This window comes from Pelodiscus sinensis, chromosome 9, assembly GCF_049634645.1.
Source record: "Pelodiscus sinensis isolate JC-2024 chromosome 9, ASM4963464v1, whole genome shotgun sequence".
Classification (NCBI taxonomy): Eukaryota; Metazoa; Chordata; order Testudines; family Trionychidae; genus Pelodiscus; species Pelodiscus sinensis.
In genome coordinates, this window is record NC_134719.1 from 58,886,282 (window position 1) to 58,904,343 (window position 18,062).

General features: G+C 42.4%; 1 protein-coding gene across 2 annotated transcripts in view; it reads right to left on the reverse strand.

Annotated features, from left to right (window-relative positions):
• Positions 1 to 18,062, reverse strand: part of XPR1 (xenotropic and polytropic retrovirus receptor 1) — a 171,362-nt gene that overhangs the window by 59,883 nt on the left and 93,417 nt on the right. For both annotated transcript variants that reach the window (XM_075936816.1, XM_075936817.1), the window contains exon 3: positions 8,643 to 8,744. In XM_075936816.1, the coding sequence (XP_075792931.1) occupies positions 8,643 to 8,744 (102 nt within the window). The remainder of the gene's footprint in view (positions 1 to 8,642; positions 8,745 to 18,062) is intronic.

Sequence of the window (18,062 nt, forward strand, 5' to 3'; positions counted from 1 at the left end):
AGGAAGCCCGAGGCAGAGTTGCTCTGCCCCAGGCTTCCTGGAATCAGCTGCTGATCAGTTTCAGCAGCAGCTGACTTGGGGAAGCTTGGGGTTCTTAAGTTGATTCTGTATGTAAGTCAGAACTGGCGGTCAGTTTCAGCAGCGGCTCAATCTGGACGCCAGTTCCGACTTACATACAGATTCAACTTAAGAACAAACCTACAGTCCCTATCTTGTACGTAACCCGGGGACTGCCTGTACTGAAAAGCCCAGAACTATATGCCAATAACACTTTTCTGTAAAAGATCAGTAAATCTGTGATAACCACCATGTCACAAAGAAATAATACTAGATGAAGCTGAAGATTTTCCTATAAGAGTACATCATAAACAAGAGATTCTGGAGGCACAAGAGATGTGTGCACCACATGTCTGACTACTCCTGTGTTATGGAAGGTAAATGTGAAATATCTTTACCTGTTATTCAGAGTGGCAATGTACTCCTTAGCAAGTGAAATCTGTAAGTAAACACAGCGATGGACTGGGGACCAACTGACTAAGCAGCAGTTCTGCAGAAAAGGACCTGGGGATTCCAGTGGATAAGAAGCTGGATACGAGTCAGTGTGCCCTTGTAACCAAGAAGGCTAATGGCACACTGGGGTGCATTAGTAGGAGCACTGCCAGCACATCTAGGGTAGTAATTATTCCTCTGTTAGGCACTGGTGAGGTCACATCTGGAGTATTGCATCCATTTCCCTCCCTGCTTACAGAAAGAATATGGACAAATTGGAAACAGTCCAGCAGAGGGCAACAAAATTGATTAGGGGGCTGGAGCACATGACTTATGAGGGGAGGCTGAAGCATTTGGGCTTATTCAGTCTACAGAAGAGGAGGGATTTGATAGAAGCCTTCAACTACCTGCAGGGGGCTTCCAAAGAGGATGCAGAGAGTCTGTACTCAGTGGTGACAGATGACAGACCAGCGAGCAATGGTCTCAAGCTGCAGTGGGGGAGGTCTAGATTGGATATTAGGAAAAACTATTTCACTAAGAGGATGGTGAAGCACTGGAATGGGTTATGCAGGGAGATGTCATCTCCATCCATAGAGGTTTTCAAATCCCAGCTTGACAAAGCCCTGGCTGGGATAATTTAGTAGGGATTGGTTCTGCTTTTAGCAGGGGGTTGGACTTGATGACCTCCTGAGGTCTCTTCCAACTCTATGATTCTGTTCCAGTTTAAAAAAATGCTCAAAATACCAGTTAACAGATGCCTATGAATGTACTAATTATCTGCTTGTCCCAAGTTTCTCCTTCCTAGGCAAAGTTACCCAAGTGCATGACTGGGCAGGAGTAGACAGAACCACACTGTCTTGGAGAAAGGAACAAAGCCAATCTCAGACAGTGATGGCAGCTGTTTCTTTCCACCAAAAGCCTTCACACCTACAGATGGTGCGCAAGACTTCATGCTTCCCTTTCTCCTTTAACATTTCTGTTAAAACATTGACTGAGCCCATGATGTCTCATGATATCAACTGTTAAAGAATTCAGGATACAGCTATAAGCAGCCTTTTGGCTTTGGAGAGCATAGACTCTGCTGCCCCAACATCTAGAAGAAGCCAACATGTGGTCCAACAATCCCTTGCTTTAATTTAATAAGATAAAGTTAGTAGAAAGGAGAAATTGCTTTGAAATGCACGGAAATTAATAAACAGCAATTCTTGTTTCTTCCTAGATACTCAAACTGCGGCACTTGCCAGAAACATCTGTTTCCACCTGGAAGGAAGATTGCTCCCTGTCAGGTGCAGTGATTCATGCTTTGCTTGGTTGGACTACAGTCATGGCCTCAATCCAAGGACTGATCATGGAAAGTAAATGGAGTTACAGCTGATGGAACATGGAATAGGCTCTCATCTTAAATCATGTTGCACTGTTTTTCTGCACTCTGCACTTACAATTCTGGATTTAATATCAAGTCCTGGTTCAAAATACCTTTAGAACTATCCCTGTCCATATAAATATGACTGGAAAGCGCACAGAAGCTGAGAATACCCAGGGAGAATCCCTTGGGAGCAAGGAATTTTCATTGGCAGTCCTACCTCCCATCCTCTTGGACTGTTTCTTACAGCTGAAGATCCTGGATACACCTAACTGTATCTTCCAACAACATCAATGATTAGGACTTTGTCATCATAAAGAAACTTGAGATTATCTTTCTGAAAAAACTAGTGTTCCCAGAGCTCGTGGATGTTCGCTCTAGCGCTATAACCATGAGTTAACTGACTGTCATGCAACTCAAAAGTAGCTACTATGTTTGTAAAAGGCTAAATGTCACTTAAAATAGCACATCTTAAAATGCCGGCTCTGGTTTAAACAAATAATGAAGACAAACGCAATGACGAATGTGGTACATTCCAAGAACTAAGAAAGCAAAAGTTGAGCTATTAGAAGGAAAGAATTTTAGTCAGACTGTTATTAAATCTGTTTATTCTTGTTAACATCTGTTTCACTTAAATGATGAATTGCATTTTGAATAAAAATGCCTAGTAAATATCCAAACCCCCAACCCTTTAATGTGAGCTCTAACATCTTAGTACAATACACACCTCAGATTACCCAGTGGTACTCCCAAATACTACATTATTTAAGGTAAAACAAGCAGGAACCTCCTCCCCACTGAAGATATGACATAACAAGCCTTTTTTCTTTATATATGTAATCAAGAAATAAAAAATAGTACAAGTCCAATTTCTCAAAAATCCTTTGCAAGTCACTTATTGGCTTATTTTGGGAGTCCACGAAAGGCTGTAAGGATTGAAATAATCCAGCAATGAATCTTACCTTATTAAAATAACATTTTATTAGTCTGACGTACAGAATGAAAATGAGGCAAAATATATTATGCTGCTATTGCTCTTTATATAATCTGCAGAAGTGCTTAAGGCATCTGCATAGCACAAAAGAAATCAATTTTTTAACCTGCAGCAAGTCTTACCAAAGTCCTTGGTGAAACTGCATTTGTCTTTTGCAACACATAGTAGGACTTGAATTTTGTTGCTGTTAGTGATTTTTAAACTACTTGCTACACAGACAGTCAGAAAAAGCACATATTTAGAAATCAAAACCAGCCTGCAGGAGTTCACTGCATGGTACATGTCCTGGTGTCCAGAACCCAAGTAAAGTGGCAAAGGTTGAAGAGAAAAGCAATACTGTCTGGGGAAACTGCCAAATTCAGTCTCCATCTATCACATTCCTACACTCACCCATTACTTCCTGACTTGGCACAAGAGCGCTCAAGAAGATAGGCTGACTGCTATCCATCTGAATGTGTGCCGCTGACCAAGCAACTAGATACTTTATACAGACAGAAGATGAGTGGGAGAGAGGGCAGCAGTCTGCAGTAAAGAGCAAGCTTACAAATCTGTATATCCCAGTTCCATCATTTCAGTGCCTCTAGACACAGAGTGGGACTTCACTTCGCCCTTCCTGTTGATGCAGCATAGGCAGGCAATATTGTTCGCCATGGAGACAGCTTCTCATTCAGCTCAAGTATTGCTGAAATTCTGAGCTGAGAGGGTGGCTCTGGTTTGTATGCAGCATTCTCTCTAAGCTGCACACCTGCGTGGCTCAGAGGAGGCTCTGGTTTGTAATCAGTGTTCCCACTAAACCGTGCACCTGCGTGGCCAGGAGGCGGCTCTGGTTTGTATGCAGCATTCCTGCTAAGCTGCGCACATGCACAAGTTTATCAAGTGCTGAGAGAGCCAACTGTCCAGGACAGTCTGCCAAAGGGGCTGCCATGTGTAGGATTTGCTAGAGTCCCACCTGAACTGCCAAAAGCCAGCTGGTCTTATGGAGGCAGTAAATGAGCAGCAGCTTCTGGAGAGAGTGAAGGAACTTGAGTTGCAGAGGGAATTGGACAATCAGCTGAGCCAACTGAATATTGGAACGGGGTGTGTCTACTCCACACTGCTGTGTGCTCTCACCACTGCTTGTTCTCCCCCCTCCACCCAATTCTTCCCTCAGAGCCTGCCCTCATCATGCCACTCCAGTGTTCTCCTGTCTGTGGGCAGGGGAAAGAAGGTTGATGTTGGGGTGTCCCTCTCTCCCCCCATCCATGCATTCAGTCTCCAGCTGAGCTGGGATGACAGTACAGGGGGACTCTGTCTGTACTGCTGCCTTTCTGGGTCTGGAACTGGAGATGGTGTTCTGACAGGTGATGCTCCAGAGAGAGCCAGCTCCTTCCCATCAGCATGGGGAAAAACCTTGTGGATTATGAAAGCCACATGGAGGAAATATCCAGACCATGGTCCAATAGTGAACACACCGATCATCATAGCTGAATGTATCTGTCAGGCTGTGGCAATGGGAACACTCCTATGGGACATGCCCCTCTTCCAGGCAGCAGATGCACTATGGGTGACCATCAGTTACTGGGAAGGTATCCTGGCAGGAAGTACACCTCAAACCTGGAGATCCAGGCAGAAAGTTGAAGGAGAAAGCTTCTCAAAAGGGAAGGACTGGAATCAGGGAAACAAAGTTCTAAGCTACAAGCTAGCAGGGAGGGTAACAAAGGAAAGAGAAGTGTGCTTTGGTTTTTCTTTTTCTTAGGGAGAGGATGAGAAAAGAAAAGTAGTAACTACAGGTTGAACCTCTCTAGTTCTGAACCCTTGGGAAGTGACCAGGGTTAAAAGAGAGAAGTTACCAATCCACGGGAGGTCAATATTGTCTATCAGCGTCACCAACACTCCCACTGCTGACCGGACTCTTAGAAAACATTGAGGGGTATATAAGAGCTAAACAGCAGCACAGGACATTGAGAGCCAGGACTGGTGGCTGTAAAACTTTATGGGACTGTGGGAATCTTGGTCACGCCCATGATAAGTGGGCATCCAGCTACCTAAAATCATGCTGGACCATGGATGTTGCCAGACCAGAGCGTGCAGGACTAGAAAGGTTCAACCTGTACTAAAGTACACTAAAACTTACAGGTAAGGCTGAATAGCTGCAAGGAGAAGCAGGCTCTGCTGTAGATCCTGTCCCAGACCAAGGGGGCAGAGAAGGAACTGGGGGCTAGCTGAACCACACAGCGCTATGTGTACATATGCTGTTCATGATACAAGATTAGGAGGTATGCACATGTAGTCCAACAGGCACTACTGATGAAACTCTCTGATCCCAGGTGTGAGGGCTCCACCATACAAATAGTGGAGCACTCATAAGGACATCACCTGAAGAACAATATTTATCACACTGAAAATAGCAGGAGGGAAAAATCAATGTGTTAAGATAGTCTGTAATTCCTGTATTTATCTACAAGGAATTTATCTACATGCCATTTCCAACTGGAAGAAAAGTGGCCTGGGAGATAATCTGGAAGGGAGATGTGCATAAGACTCTTACTGTGAAGATGTGGTCTACATTGAAGACTAAGAATGCCTTTCAACCACGCACATAAGCAGAACTGGCAAGTACCAGATCACACTCCAACACGTGCATGAAGTGTGACAGGATCATAGGTCTGGGGAGAGGACTTGGGGGAAGCGGTCCAATGTGGGGGGTGGAGCAGGGACAGAGCTTAGAGGAAGAGGTGGATTGAGGGCAAGACCTGGGTGGAGCAAGGGTAGAGTGGACTCCGCACTCCCTCAGGACGGCGCTAGCTAGGTTGAAATACAGGGGCTCTCTTGAAATGATTTTATACTAAGGAAAGTTACATTGTTACTCTAATTAAGCCACAAGGCAGCCTACTATTATAAGATTGATTTTCACCCTCTCTAATGAAAGTTACAATCATTCTGCTCTTTTGAAATTTTAAAGATGTGAAAAACACATCATGTGTTAACTAGCAATTCCACTGCAAATCAAAGTTGCTGAAAAATTATGTTTGCAGACCTTCATTATGAAAAATCCAGTGTCAGATCCACAGCTGATACCAGGATGTTGAATACTAACAGCAAACTGATTTATTGATCATTTCCTAGATTGTAAGTGTTCAATCTGACTCTGTGAAACCTAATGGGAAACAAGATTTTAATTATTCTCCCCATATGTGATAACCTGTCAAATTTCGTGTGAAATTGAATACACTCAAAAGCTCTTTAATCCAGCATTCCAGGGAAACCCTGGGGTGACTCCATGCACCTGATCATGTGGTTTTTACCCACAAAAGCTTATGCCCAAATAAATCTGCTAGTATTTAAGGTGCCACAGGATTCCTCATTGTTTTTGCACGTACAGACTAAAATGGCTACCCCTCAGACATGTCTGAAGGAATGTTGGTTACTGCTGTTATTTTAAAACATTTTAGACAACTAAACAATTAATAAAAATCTAATGTTTTTTCAGTGTTCCTCTCTGCATTTAACAGTGTCTGGAAACACGAATTTCACATCTGTATCATGTACTGACATGAAAACATAATTTTTGTGCCTGCCGTTCTAGAGGTCAGGGGTAGAGAACTCAACTGCATGGCCTTTTCCCTGGGCATTTTGGAGATGGGGAATAAAACGAAGCAAAAGCTACTGTTTTAACATGAATAGATAATCCTGTGGAATAGGATTCTAACCAGAATTACCTCACCAAAGGAGACTTCTCCATCAAGGGGTTATACTCCTTTTAAGAGGGTACCCAGCCTGATCTCTTCCTAGCCCAGACTTTTCCACCAGATCAAGACAGTGCTATGGAAACCATTTCATATTTATCTAGAAGCCATCTCGTATAACAGAAACCATTTCAGCTTCTCGCTTTAGCACGTAGACCAGAGTGAACTTTGTTATCCCGTGAGAGAGGCCTGCAGGATGGGCTACTGGAATGTGTTAATTGGGCTGGCTGAGACAGGAGATGCACTCCCTAGTACCTGCCCGCCATCTTGCTGATAAGGCTTTGTTTTTCCAAGTTTAATTGCTGATTTCTGTAATTGGATGCCCTGACGTCAAACTGTTTGGCTAAGGGTATAAAGATACTAGGATTGACTGTATTAGCAGCCTTATTGGGCCCAGCTCTGCTGGGGTCACATTTGGCTCACTTTGCCTTATTGATCAATAAAGCTGTCTGTTTAGCTGCCTAAACTGAGAGAGGCCTTTGCTTCAACAGTGCTATTTGACCATGCAATGAATGACGTTTTTGTAACTCCATGCACAAGAATCCTACTGGGCTAAAAAGGGTATGAGTGAGCACTTTTATTTTTGAAGCACTGGGCAATTTTTCAGATTTACAGAGTGTGAATGTGACAGCCACTTTCTGAGGGCACACTTATATGCTTTCCCAGTTTAATTGTTCAGTTATGGAGCTGGTCTGAAAGGAAAAACGGGTAGCAGGAGCAACATGGAAGAATTCTTCATAGAGCTTGAGAGAAGCAGCAACTACGTATGGGGTTCAAAATTTCCTGCATGGAGTCAACAGAGCAGGGAGAGCCAATAGAGAGAAAGAAAGAGACTACTTCCCTACATGGAACCTGGGCAAAGGGCAGCAGTAGCAAAGAACTGCTGATATCTGAGTTTTATTAATTCTTCTTTCCCTCACAGCCCAGCCTCTGGTACTTATCACAATTTTTAGAGCCACAAATTCAACATTATGTATTCACTTCTTGATTAAATCAGACAAATGGGCAGGCTGTCAGGAAGGACTATAAACTGTGTTTTACAAGATTTTAGTAACTGACAAGATGCTAAAGAAAATGTATGGCAAATGCAAACACATCAGATTCATATATAATTTTCCCCCCGGTATGAAACCCATTTCAAACATTTCCAAAACAGGATGGAAACTGGCCCAAGATCTGACAGCATGTCACTATAATACCACCGTTGCTAAGCCTATTACAGAAATATGATTACACATAACAGACTTAAATCCGTTTTAAACTTTATTTCCAGTTTATACATTGTGGGAAACTTAACTCTCTCTTGTGGATGTTTTAAAATGCTGTACTAAAAAAAATGGATATAATTTTCAGAGAAGAAACACAGCAATTATAATATTTTACTATGTTTCTACATTTTTCAGTTCTATCAACACTAATAAACTTGAACACAAACATTATTTCCAGCTACAGGTAGTAGTATTTCCACTGCAGGTAGTGTTGGATGCATGAGAAAGTGGCACTGGTTTAACTTAAACTGTTTGTTAAACCTTTATTTTTCAACAGCTATAAACGGTTATTGGACACGTTTCTGTCTAGGAGTGGCACACACTGGTTTGGTTTATATCAGTTTCTAACAGATCTAAACTGGAACATAACACTCAAACCAAACAAGAGTATCCACGCAGCTTTTTCTGACAGGTTTAAGTTATATCATTTAAAATTCACACCTTAAAATTGCTTTCTTACAAAGCCCACCCTATGATGATCTCACAGTAGACCTTCAGGAATGTTGAGTTTGGACATCCTACATCTATACAACAAGCCATTATTTTGACAACATGTTGAAATAACATCGAGCTGGAGGACTTCTTATTCCGACTCCTGTAACCCTCGTCGGAGGAAGAGTGACCTTTCTTGGACTCGTTGCTGTGTAGACAGCACCAAAAGTCAAAATAAGCTATTTCGACTTAACTATGCAATTCGTGTAGCTCAGGTTGCATAGCTTATTTCGGCTTTAGCCCTGCTGTGTAGACATGCTCTGTGCGTTATATCTTCCACTAATTATATTAGAGGTAGATAAGTAGCTTACCAGAATAGAAAGTGTTGATTTTGGCAAGTTCCTTCTCACAGGTTTGGAAGAACTTTTCCTCAAACTTGGCAAAATACCTTTTCACCGTGTCCTCATCTGTGACTGTGAAACAAAAAGAAAAAGTTTACATTAGAATAAAACAAGAGGGCCACAAAATCACATGCCAGTATTAATCTCTGTATTCTTCAGTGGCAAATGTGAAAATATTTCTCCAGAGAACAAGCCATTTTCTCCTGTAGTAATTGGCAGAATGTCAGGAAATATCAAATTCAACGCCTCCTTGAGGGGACATAAGCCACACTTGACTGGAATGATTTTTGTTATCTAATTCCAAATCTTTGCACAATGGAGTTTAACAGTGCCCAAAGAAGAGCAGAGAGAGGAAGGAAGATTAATCAAGATAAGCAGTGACACACAAAGTGCAGCTACTGAGCATACAAAGACATATCCCCTTAATTTCACTATCTAGTCTAGTTCATCCCTCTCCCAGCCAAGCACTACTGTTAAATCCCATGCACTCTCATTTCTGGTACCTAAACCAATATCCTGTATGCATACTGCACCTTAGTAACAGATTAGTTGAAAAGACTGCTCTTTTACTCTAGGAATTCATGCTGGATTTTGTGTCAGTCCATAAAGGAAATCAATTTAAGGATGAGTTAGAGGTAGACTGGTAAGATTTTGGTTTATAGATTTTATTTGGAGCAAATTCAATCTTATCATTTATTATCTATTTCTTTGGCGAAAAGAGTGAAGTAAGCAGCGGGTTTCTAAAATACGGGACTTTTTGCAAGCAGATAAGAAAAAAGAAGAGCTGATTATAAACAATCCCTGTTTTTTTTTATTATATATATATATATATATATATATATATATATATATATATATATATATATATATATATATATATATATATATATATATATATATATATATATATATATATATATATCTCAAACTTCAGTCAGTGCTTCTGATACAAGCCTGGCCAAAGTGTTTAATAAAATACAGGGGTGATTCCCAAGCACGTTTAGTACATCTGAAAGCCAAGGTACAGCACAGACAGAAGTAGTTGTACATATTTCAAGTACTGTATTTCTGTCAATGTTTTACCATTACATTCCTACATTTTTGAGGAGTAACTTCAGTTTGCACTATGCTGGAATTGGTTTACAAATTCTCCGTGAAGAAGAGATGCTGATATTACCATTTTTAAAAAGAAGTTACTCAAATTAGCATTATTTACATCTATACTGATTTGCAAAACACTAATCTGTATTTCAAACACAAGTCTCCGACTCTTACACAGAGGGCCAAATGTAATTTTCTGCTAGCATCCGTGGGTTGCAGCACCTGCCTGCCTTCCTTCCACTTGGAAATATTCTGCCTCAAAATATCTTCCAGTCATGTGGGGAAAAACAGTACTGTATCTTTCCCCTGGCCACCACAGACTTCCTCTTTACACTGCTGGTATTGTACTACTTCTTTACCTGTTCATATTCTCCCTCCTCAATTATATGTTGTTCATCTTTTCCCATCCTCCCCAGATCTCTCTCTCTGATTCATTCTGTTGTGCTGTCCCAGCAGGCTTCCATTTCAAACTTGCACAATGTTTCATTTTGAAACCAACCAAAGATTCAGTCTTATTTTGAATCACAGGTAGAGGTGGCAGCTCTCTACTGCCTTTCAAAACAATTCACTGTGGCCACATACAGTAATTCCTCATTTAACACGTGCTTAACACGTTTTCACGATAGCATGTTTTTTTAGGGAACATTTTGTGAATTACACGACCGTCCCCGGAATAACACGATTTCCCTAGCCGGCCCGTTGCTGGCGGCTGCGCAGGGCTTCCCCTGCCTCCCTGCTAAGTGGCGGAGGGTTTCCCACTCTCCACGCTGTTCCCAGCTGACTCCCCCTCGCCGGACGCCTTGCCCTCTCTCCTCCGCCCCCGCTTGCAGGCAGGTGGCAGGGTTTCCCCAAACCGGCCCCTCGCTGGCACAGGGCTTTCCCCGCCTCCCTGCAAAGCGGCAGAGGGTTCGCTGCGCCATTCCCCGGCAACCCCGCCCCCTCTCGCAGGACGCAATGCGGGTCCCAGCAGACCCGTCACGAGCATACTCCAATCCCCCTCCCTTCTCCTCTTTCCTTCCCCATAGCCAAACACCAGCCCTCCCTGCTGTAACCCAGTCCCCTTTTTCCCCCAACGTTATATCCTGGTCCCAACAGACACCACCGCTTGAAAAACAACCCCCGCCTTTTCCATTATTTTCAATGGGAAAATTGACCCCGCATAACACGTTTTCACTTAAAACGATCATTTTCTGAAACATATCTATAGTGCTAAATGAGGAATTACTCTATTTCAGAGTCTGAGGTAATTAATTCCATGCTAGGGAAACAACAGTACATAAATTCCTAGGAGCCATTTTTCGTTAGTATTGGCATGAAGTAATAAGAAAGGAACAATTATGCCTTATCTCAGTCTCTCTGCTTGTCTGCTAAGGACTAGCAGAGGAAAACAAACCTTGAAAATAAAGCTGCGCTAAGATTCTAAAAATCACATCACAAATGCAGGTCACAATTTAGACACAAAATGGTTGCATCCAGTGAAAGGAAGGCTATACAAATGCCACAAAATATCTTCACCGATTGTTGAAGATTTCTTTTAAAACCCTACTTCACAGGCTTCCGACTGAAGTGGATGCTGGAGTCTTTAAAAAAAAAAAAAAAAATCAGCCCTCCCCCCCCTCCCCCCCCGGGGCAACAAAATATTTCCTTTCCGTTCAATTTTTCACAACAGTTCAGTAATTTAACTGCAATAATAACCTAATTCTGCCCAAGGCTATTGCATATTTTTTTCAAAGCTAAACAGGACAAGGTTTTCTGCCATGTGAAAGCCATGATGCCAGAAGCTGGCCTTGGGTTAAAAAGCTCCATGACAACAGAAACTGCTTTTACAAGGCACCTAGCTATAGCTGCCAAAAAGGACCAGCAGCAGCTTTGCTCTATGCTTTTTTTCTAGAGCCCTAATGGCTGTTTTGTTCTTATCCCCATGGTGCTGCCATGAAACTGGTTGCTAAAATGAAACTCCTATCAGCATGATAATCTCTCAACTGTATTTCACAGCTCCCTATTTCAGGGGTATGGGCAAAGAACAGAAATTTGATAGAAAACTGTATGGATTTCCATGTTTGCAATTCAAAGAAAGTAAACACTTGCAAAACCAAAAGTGAAAGAGAACTCTATGCACCTTCTGACACACCCACACATTTCAGTTTTTGTTGCTCTTTGAGCTCAGACACCAGCTGAGAGAAGGAAAAAGCATGATAGCTATTAGTACACAAATTCCTCTCACATTTATTATCCGAGTTAAAATATTTTCAGTGCATTTGTAAGCAATTAGTTTAATGGATTGACTTCTGGCAGCTGTACACTGTAGCTACTAATTGCAAGAGAAGGAGATAGGTTTGCCTGTCAGTTTCACAGATGTTAATGGATATAGTGTAGCTTTTCTGCTTTCCTTCCACAGCAGTTGCCTTAATATAAAATGCAACAATGAGACTCCCTTATGTCCCTACCTGGCTGACATTTAGTGGCAAACTATTTAGAGTAATTTGGCCTCACAGCCTTATCAAGACCAAATTATCTGTCAAACAACAAAGAGTTCCATTCAGAAAGTCATCACTATATATGTCCAAACACGCTGTCCATGCATACTTTCTTGAAGACCAGAATTTAAGAATTTTAAACTGCTGCTCATTTTAATGGAAACATCTAGCTCTTCCACAGGCCTGAAAGGTCTCCAGAGGTGGCAGAAACTAACTGCTCCTCCCAGCTGCCAAATCCTCCTGGCTCCCTACTGGCAGTTAGACAATACAGTAATGATTTATCAATACAAAAGTTTCTGAAACTACTTCTCAGGGACTGAAATAATGATTAGATAAAATACGTATTAAAACACTATACAAACAAATCAAAAAAGAATATTATGATTGCAAAGTCAAGGTGTGAGAGATGGAGATTGGTTAAAATGCTAGACAAGAACTATGCACGTTTGATAATAAATGCCTATACAAATTTAGGGCATGTGTTAGAATGAATTCCTCATCAATGACAAGATGTGGGAAATTATCATCAGCTCATTTCCACTAGAATGAGGGGAAAGTGCTACACATGTTCGAGGCATGTACTTCAGATGTCAACATACAGACTCCGCCCCCATGAAGCTGTCAAGTGAAAACCAACCGCTGTGAGGAAATAAAGAAACCTATGAGAAACGTTAAGAACTACACTAGCAGGAAGGTGATCTCAATACCATGGAGCAAATGGAAACAGCAACTGACAGACATAAAATGGACTTGTTTCAGGACTGCATACCAACATTGATGCAGGACAGGCGTTCAAAAAAGAAAAGCACTCAATTAGGAAATGCACAAATTGAAGTCATCTGTACAATCTTGATTTCTCCTCATGTGTATTTGTTATGACAGCCTTCAATTACAAAAAGCTTTTCCCCACACAGCCACTGACTCATTTAGTGTACAGAATTAGTTTTGTCATCTGCAAATTTTGACACTACACAACCTACTCTTGTTCCAGCTCATTGGGAAATGTATTAAATATCACTTGTCTTAGTTACAGAAACTTACAGCACTCTACTGTTGACCTTGTGTGATTTTGAAAAACAACCACTAATTTCTACTCTTTTTTCTGTTTTAACAAGTTTCTGATGTGACAGTACTTAGTTTCTCATGCCATGATTACAGTACATAGTTTCGTTAGTAGTGTCTTGTTTAGGAATTTTTCAAAAGCCCTTTGAAATTCTACAAAGTTAAGAAAACCTATAGATCCTCCAACATATCAACAGACTTCACTAATATTAAGATTACTGACTGATTACATATGCAGCCCACATCTTGCTTTGTTACCAATCAAGGTGTGAACACAAATGCACCATCATTTTCCAGACAGCAGGAAGCCTAAAGCATGAGAATATATTTTAGCTAGCTCAGAACTGCAGATGTGGAGAGGTGGGGGGAAAAAGGATAGCTGATCCGGGGCCCAGTGGTTTAAAAGGGCCCAGGGCTTCCTGCCACCTTTACCATGGCAGCAGCAGCAGCCAGAGCCCCAGAGTTTTTAAATGATTGCTGGTGCCCAGGATGGCCTGGTGTGATCGGTGCTATGGGAGGCTAACGCCCAGCCCTGTTCTTTCTACCCTAGGCCCCATCACTTCTACAAGCCTGCAGCAGAGCATCCCCCAACTTGCCAAGGGGCCTGGCAAGTCTGTCGCCCATCCTGACCTACCTGCAAATCCTTTGCTGAGAAAGAGTTTAAGCTATTCAAATTTTTAACACTAAAATAAGTGTATGAAAACCCTTTTCCCTGGGTCATTTCTCACCAATACAAAGGGGTTTTTTAAATTTGGTTTCAAATGTGGGGGTTTGGTGAACAAAGTCAACTTTTATCAATGCAAGAGGCGTCTTTTTAAAATCAAGCAAGAAACACTCCTACTTCAAATATCTTGGAAACAAGACATACTATATCTTTTCCTCAAATTATGTTTTACAACTTCATGTAAGTCAGTGAGATCAATCTCCACAAACCAGCAGTCCAAAGTAGGGATGCTAAATTTAGATTAACTAGTTGAATAGTTGATGGGATTTTCATTGACAATTCAATTAGTCGATAAGGGTGTCTCCACCTTTGAACAGTAGCAAGAGCCCTCGTAGGCTCTTGCTACAGTTCAAAAGTAGAAACCCAGCAGGGAGTGCGGGGCTTCTGCTTTTGAAATGTACAAGAGCCAGGTCTCTTGTACATTTTAAAAGCAGAGTCACAGCAGAACCGGTGCAAGCAGAGACTTGCTTTAGTCCCCGCTCACATGGTTTCCCGCTGCGCCGCTACTTCCCTTGCCCCCCACGGAGGAGATGCTGGGGAGAACCGGCTTTTAAGCTGGCTTCCCCCTACCCCGCTCCGCTGCCTCTCTCTGATAGAGGCGGGGAGGGGGACTAAGTGACTAGTTGCATCACTAGTCAACTATCCCATAAATGTATGCTTATCGGATAGTTGACAAGTCAATTAGTCCCTTACATATTTAGTCCCATCGCAAAGTGAATCCATGTTGGAAACTGAAAACTCAAATTCACAAGTGATACAGTGTTTAAGGATGAAGAATTAGAATCCTATTTAGATAGACTGCAACATACATAAAGGCCCCCTGTATGGAGACAAAATAAAAATCGACAGAATAGCAATATTAGACTTCACTTTGTCTTATTAAAAAAAATCCATGTGTATTAAGGATATTAAGAAGCAGGTAACTGGCTGTATCGACTACACGATTAATTAATAAAGGGGAGATGATCTGTGATTAAACCTTCAGATTGCTACTCCTTCCTGCTTCTCCATGTAGGAGCTAACAATACGGTCAAGAATGACCTTGAGCGGGTCACAGCAGATTATGTAGCACTAGGAAGAAGGATCAAGGAATTTGAAGTGCAAGTGGTGTTTTCATCCATGTTGTGGTTGGTGTCTGCTATAGACCACCTGATCAGGTGGATGAGGTAGACGAAGCTTTCTTTGGACAACTGAGAGAAGCTTCCAGATCGCAGGCCTTGATTCTCATGGGCGACTTTAATCACCCTGACATCTGCTGGGAGACCAATCCAGGAAGTTTTCGGAGAACATTGAGGATAACTTCTTGGTACAAGTGCTGAAGGAACCAACCAGGGATCATGAGCAGCTTGACTTGCTGCTCACAAACAGGGAGGAACTACTAGGGGAAGTGGAGGTGGGTGACAACCTGGGAAGCAGTGATCATGAGATGGTAGATTTCAGGATGCTGACCAAAGGAAGAAAGAAGAGTAGCAAAATACACACCCTGGACTTCACAAGAGCAGACTTTGACTCCCTCAGAGAACTGATGGGCGGAATCCCCTGGGATGCTTACATGAAGGGGAAAGGAGTCTAGGAGAACTGGCAGTATTTTAAAGAAGCCTTATTAAAGGCACAGGAAGAAACCAGCCCAATGCACAGCAAGAAAAGCAAATGAGGTAGGCGACCAGATTGGCTTACTGGGGACATCCATGGTGAGCTTAAACACAAAAAGGAAGCGTACAAGTGGAAACTTGGACTGATGACTAGGGAGGAGTATAAATATATTGCTCGAGAACGCAGGGGAGTTATCAGGAAGGCAAAAGCACAATTGGAATTGCAGCTGGCAAGGGATGTGAAGGGTAACAAGAAAGGTTTCAACAGGCATGTTAGCAATAAAAGGGTGATCAGAGAAAGTGTGGGGCCCTTACTGGATGAGGGAGGTAACCTAGTGACAGATGATGTGGGAAAAGCTGAAGTACTCAATGCTTTCTTTGCCTCTGTCTTCACGGACAAAGTCAGCTCCCAGACAAATGCACTAGGCAACACAGGAGGTGGACAGCCCTTGGTGGGGAAAGAACAAGTTAGGAACCATTTAGAAAAGCTAAACATACACAAATCCATGGGCCCTGAATTAATGCATCCGAGGGTACTGAGGTAGTTGACAAATGTAATTGTGGAGCTTTTGGCCATTATCTTTGAAAACTTGTGGAGATCGGGAGAGATCCCGAATGATTGGAATAAAGCAAATGCAGTGCCCATCTTTAAAAAAAGGGAAGAAGGACAATCCATGGAACTATAGACCGATGAGCTTTGCCTCGGTCCCTGGAAAAATCATGGAGGGGAGCCTCAAGGAATCCATTTTGAAGCACTTGGAAGAGGGGAAGTGATCAGGAATAGTCAACATGGATGCATGAAGGGCAAGTCATGCTTGACCAATCTGATTAGCTTCTATGATGAGGTAACTGTCTCTACGGATATGGGAAAGTCAGTGGATGGGATATACCTTGACTTTAGCAAAGCTTTTGATACATTCTCCCACAATATTCTTGCCAGCAAGCTAAGGGAGTATAAATTGAATAAATGGACTGTAAGATGAATAGAAAGCTGGCTAGACTGTCGGGCCCAACAGGTAGCGATCAACGGCTCGATGTCAGGTTGGCAGTTGGTTTCTAGTGGAGTGCTTCTAGGATCAGTTCTTGGACCAGTTTTCTTCAACATCTTTATTAATGACTTGGGTGAGGGGATGGATTGCACCATCAGGAAGTTTGCAGATGACTAAGCTAAGGGGAGAAGTAGATACGCTGGAGGGCAGCGATAGGGTCCAGAGTGACCTGGACAGATTAGAGGATTAGGCCAAAAGAAATCTGATGAGGTTCAACAAGGACAAGTACAGAGTCCTGCACTTGGGACGGAAGAATCCCAAACATTCTTATAGGCTGGGGACTGAATGGCTAAGTAGCAGTTCTGCAGAAAAGGACCTGGGGATTACAATGGATGAGAAGCTGGATATGAGTTAACAGTGTGACCTTGTAGCCCAGAGGGCTAATGGCATATTAGGGTGCATTAGAAGTAGCACTGCCAGCAGATCCAGAGAAGTGATTATTCCCCTTTATTCGGCTTTGGTGAGGCAACATCTGGAGTACTGTGACCAGTTCTGCATCCCCCACTAAAGAAAAGATGTGGACGCACTGGAGAGGGTCCAGCGGAGGGCGAACAAAATGATAAGGGGGCTGGAGCGCATGACCTATGAGGAGAGACTGAGGTATTTGGGTTTGTTTAGTCTGCAGAAGAGAAAAGTGAGGGGGGATTTGGTAGCAGTCTTCAACTTCCTGAAGGGAGGTTCCAAAGAGGATGGAGAGAGGCTGGTCTCAGTAGTGACGGATGGCAGAACAAGGAGCAATGGGCTCAAGTTACAGCGGGGAAGGTCTAGGTTAGATATTAGGAAAAACTATTTCCCTAGGAGGGTGGTGAAGCACTGGAATGGGTTACCTAGGGAGGTGGTGGGATCTCCATCCTTAGAGATTTTTAAATCTCGGCTTGACAAAGCCCTGGGTGGGTTGATTTAGTTGGGTTTGGTCCTGCCTTGGGCAGGGACTGGACTTGATGACCTTCTGAGGTCTCTTCCAGCTCTATGATTCTCTGCTTTGGTGTTAGCAAAAATTTAAAAATACCAATACATCTCATGGTGCTGTGCTGATTTGTTTTTTAATGGGGAACAGGTTCAAAACAAACAAAAGGAAATTTGTCTTCACCTCTCTTTGGTGGAGACACGCATCTCTCTGATGATATTTCCAGTCTGTACAGATGTCTGCTGACACCAAGTTTCACAGCGAGACAGACTGCCTAAGCAGGCCTGCTTTGCTTTTCTATTCAGCAGCTATAAACATCCCAATTGCCTACAGATGTAAGTCAACATGCAGCCCTTTCTAAGGAAACACGGTTTTCATAAAGAACATTACAAAGGAAACAATAAAATAGCTATACTCATGTTTATTAGCTACCTACAGATCAAGTCCAACTCCACCAAACATTCTGGCATGTGATTAG